Below are 4,750 nucleotides of genomic sequence, written 5' to 3' on the forward strand. Positions count from 1 at the left end.
CTTAGGGGTGTACTCACGTTTGTGGCCCGCGGTTTAGGCATTAATGGCTGTGTGTTGAGTTATTTTGAGGGGACAGCAAATTTGCACTGTTATACAAGCTGTACACTCACTACTTTGCATTGTAGCAAAGTGTCATTTCTTCAGTGTTGTCACATGAAAAGATATAATAAAATATTTACAAAAATGTGAGGGGTGTACTCACTTCTGTGAGATACTGTATATGCAATATTTTATACAGGATCTGAAGTTGCTTATTAAATTATATATATTTTTTCTGATTATAATCGTATAGGCTATTTATTATTTTTAGAAATCATTTTCACTAAATTTCACAATTTAATTAGCTACATATAAATGTTGATTATGACCAAACCAATAACCTGCAGGCATTTTGTGACATATATAACAATAAAACACAACAGTACATACTATTTTCTCCTAACAAACATCAAGCATAGCGTTAGTTCTGGCAGGTCACGTTAGTCAAGCTCGCATCAGCTGACCTTCAGCTGATCCCCATCAGCCTATGGGAATACAACACTTATCTAAGCCTTCATATATAAGGTCCCTCAGTATTATCAGCAGTTTTCGCATTGCTCAATAGCTAATTACCCTCCTACATCCCCAGCTCCTCCTCTGTCAGTCAGGATTCAGCCTTCTGATTCTCCTTTGAATCAGACTAATTAAAAAATGTGTACATAAAATGATTGAACTTTAACAATATCTGCAATACATTTATGTTGGTTCTGTTCTGTTTACCCTGGGGGGTTATCGCTGCTCTCCCTGCTCTCATCCATGCTAGGCTGCATGGATGCGCAGGGAGTTCTTGCCCAGAACGGAACCATACCGCCAATCCAAACTGTATGCTAATTGTCAATCATCTTTGACGATAGTGGTCCTGACAGAAATATGGTTAGTAGAGTGAAGAACTGTGAGAATTTTCTCCCTCTTGTTGCCATTAGGATAAATGCTGTTTTCTCTGAAAATGTCGCAGCTTGAAATACCCCGACGTCTTGATTGTGATGTTGTGATGTCTGTGTTTATCAAGTCAAGTCAAGTCTGCTTTATTGTCAATTCTTCCACATGTACAGCACATACACACAGAGAATTGAAATTGCGTTACTCTCAGACCCTTGGTGCATAAAGATAACACTAACAGATCGGTCGAGCGGATGGACCGATATGCAAACTGGAAGGGGTCCAGGGAGGGGGGGAGGGCAGACTTGATATGGTGCATGACTAGCCGTTCAAAGCACTTCATGAGGATGGGGGTAAGTGCAACTGGATGGTAGTCATTGAAGCAGGATGGAGACGACTTCTTTGGGAAGTATTTGGTGTTTTATTTTGACTTATTTGGTGTTTTTCTGACACATTTCACTATACTTCTGTATTATGAACAGTCATTCTGAAATGTGTTTTTCTTGGCAAGCGTGCTGCTTGTATATTCCATTAAAATCAATGCAGTTTAGTGGAATTCAGTAAATAATGCATTCCTTTACACAATGAAGTGTTCATACAATTAGTTTTTAATCTCGTAGAAATCGAACAATAAAAATAACATCTTCTAACACTAAGCATTTCAGTATCAACACATACACACACATGAAATTACATTACTATACATTGCATAAATATTAAAGTGCATTCTGAATATATATTACAATACAGACTATTTGAAACGGATTATTCAAGGCATTTTATCTGTTCAAGTGTTTCTGGGCTTCAAAGTTTACCGTCACTAAAATCACTCTTAAGACTGGACGTGTGAGATGACAGTGCAGTAAAAACTTCAGAGATGTGAAAACTGGCTTCCCCGATCCACTTCCCATTTCTATTCTCTCTTTCTGTTTAAAATAAGTTATGCAGTCATAGCTGACCCAAAAATGTCCTTCTCATTCTCACACGGAGAGGAATTAACTAGAACCTCTAGTCATTTCAAACAGCAACAACCTAAAAAATTTAATATTTTTAAATTGTGGTATAAATGCAAAAATGCAATTTTCTGAACTTTAGAGAGGATTTTTTGACCCATTTAAGTGATACTTGCTTATAAATTCATTATTACTTTTATTTACGGTTAAAGCATTCTGCCAAATGTTCTTACAAGCATTTTGCTATTTAAATATATAATTTCTATTAAAACTTATAATGCATGTATTAAAAAAATAAAATTACACTTTTGAAATTATCAAGTATAGTATATTTTAAATATATGACCCTTAATAGAAACACTAAAATCAAGTACATTACATGAGCTTTAGTATGCTAGTCAACACATTAAAATACTGTAAGTGTGCTTCTATAAAACATGGCAAGATTAATAAAAATAATGATTTCAAATCCTTTAATGTAAAACTTTTAATTTGACTATATTACAAAGTTTACTTAAGAAACACAGTCATGAAGGTCCACTCTCTTTAAGTGTACTTTTATTTCCTTAATATGACATTATCTTTCAGTAGATTTGAAGTAGGCTACAAGTGCACAGTGAATTCACTGAAGTGTCTTTTTCACAAGGCTCTTTGTGAGCATCTGTACCTTATTCTTGCAGAAGCTGGGTCTGCACATGAACTCCAGTAAGGCGGTGAGTAGATGAAGAATGCAGAAAATGAGCTGCAGGCCACTCGCTGCCATGAGGACAGAGAAAAGGGCCATATTCCAGATCACAACATGCCGAGGCTCCACACAGGCAGACGGCCACCGCTCCGGAGCATAGATGTAAAGCTGCTCTCTGCGTGAACATGTGCTTGAGTTATTCACATATAATAACATAATGCTTGAGAGAACTGGACACAAAACAAAAAGAACAGCACACATTAACACTACCAGTGTTGGGAAGTAACTGGTCACATGCAACTAAATTAAAGTCATTCCATTACAAATTAAATGTAACTGTAATAAGTTACAAAAATGTACTTATGAAAATAAAAAGATGTTTATAAAAAGGGGGTTACATCTGATTTATTTATTTTTTTTCACCCACATACAGATTTAATTGACTTCTTTCATAAATTGCAGTGACTGCTCTAAAATATGAGACACCAATGTTTCAGGACTTTAGTACACAGAATAGAACACATGCTTATTCGATAACTGTTTTATTTCCTATTTGGGTTTATGCGTATGCTTTATTGTATTTTTTTTTTTTTTAAGATAAACTGTTAGATGCCAGTGTTTCCTGTCATAACTATGCAAAGATTTGATTTCAAAAACAGTATCACAGCTACTTAACTATTCTTTGTTATGGTTTTAAATCTGTATTTAACCTCAAATGATCTCTGATTTTGTGCTGGCTGTGCTTTAAAATTAAATTATACTCTCATTTCAAGTGACTTTGAAAATCTGACAATAATCAGTGTTGAGTACTGTAAGGTTAAGTGAAAGTTAAAAAAGTGAAAGTGACGTGTGGCCAAGTATGGTGACCCGTATTTGGAATTAGTGCTCTACATTTAACCCATCCTAAGTGCGCACACACACACACTGTGAACACACACCCGGAGCAGTTGCTGCGGCGCCCGGGGAGCAGTTGGGGGTTCGGTGCCTTGCTCAAGGGCACCTCAGTCGTGGTATTGAAGGTGGGAGAGAGCGCTGTACATTCACTCCCCCCACCTACAATCCCTGCTGGTACCCTGTAACCCACAACCTTTGGGTTACAAGTCCGACTCTCTAACCATTAGGCCACGACTTAACCCTGCCTGCTTTACTGTACATGTTTGAAAATGAATAACAGTTAGAAATTTAGAAAAGGATTAGAAAAATAATCAAATGTAATCAGTTACACTACTTTAATGAAGTAATTGAAATAGTTAAACTACTTGTAACATTTTAGATAGGGTAACTTGTAATCTGTAACAAAGTAACCTTTCCATCACTGAACGATACATAAGATAAACTCAACTTCACAGCACACAACCTCAAAGCTAACTTCATGTGGAGTTAAAATCACTTTAATGCACACATAATGGACACATCAGGTTTAATGTCTGATTTGTTTCTCAGTGAAATGAAACAATACTAATGCTGACGCTTTTGCCTACTGAATGAATAACTTTGTAAAAACAGTGAACGAATCTAGCAATCTGAGGTCTGACTCACCCAGTTTTGTCTTGTTTTAATGGCCGTCCCCACTTTAAGCCGTCAGTGCTGTTGTGTAAACAGAAGGGTCCCCGCGTCAGCCCCGTCCCGCTCACCATGAAACACAAGCCAGCTGCCAGAATAGCCAAACATGTGTAGCCCAACTTACGCAAAACCTGGAAACCACAAAAAAAAAAAAAAAATCCCCCAAAACACTGTTAAGTGATGTGGCATCATTAGGAAAGAATATTTGTTCAAAGCATCATGTTAATCAATTATTGTTCAAATGATGATGGTTAAGAAGAAAATACAACAAATCCACACAATACAATTGTCTTACCTCAGTAGTAAAATAACAGCATCCTTTCTTTTCGTAGTGTGTTGTAAAACCTCGCGCGACCACAAGCACCTGACAAAACACACAACAACCTTCAGAGCAATACTGGACAGTCCGATGTAAAATACACTACAGATGCCACATGACAGTTGCATCATGTAATATGAGTAATGCCCTACAGATGGCCCTAAAAAATACATAAAATAAAAAATATTTTTTATTTAAATAAACAAACAAATAAATAAGTAACATGTATATTAATAAATGTAAAATAGGTCAATTTAGTTATTTTTGTTCTGTTGTATATTCTATTATATACCAAGGTCTGTCTGTATATTC

General features: G+C 36.2%; 1 protein-coding gene across 1 annotated transcript; it reads right to left on the minus strand.

Annotated features, from left to right (window-relative positions):
* Positions 1-1,511: 1,511 nt before the first annotated feature.
* On the minus strand, positions 1,512-4,481 carry LOC107561295 (transmembrane 4 L6 family member 19-like). Its single transcript, XM_016245710.1, has 4 exons — positions 4,415-4,481; positions 4,096-4,250; positions 2,539-2,731; positions 1,512-1,950 (listed from the first exon to the last, which is right to left on the minus strand). Exons 2-4 carry the CDS (start codon positions 4,191-4,193, stop codon positions 1,936-1,938), a joined length of 306 nt encoding a protein of 101 aa, XP_016101196.1. The 5' UTR covers positions 4,194-4,250; positions 4,415-4,481; the 3' UTR covers positions 1,512-1,935.
* Positions 4,482-4,750: the final 269 nt, after the last annotated feature.

Source organism: Sinocyclocheilus grahami, unplaced genomic scaffold (genome assembly GCF_001515645.1).
Source record: "Sinocyclocheilus grahami isolate Dianchi unplaced genomic scaffold, SAMN03320097.WGS_v1.1 scaffold765.1, whole genome shotgun sequence".
NCBI lineage: Eukaryota > Metazoa > Chordata > Actinopteri > Cypriniformes > Cyprinidae > Sinocyclocheilus > Sinocyclocheilus grahami.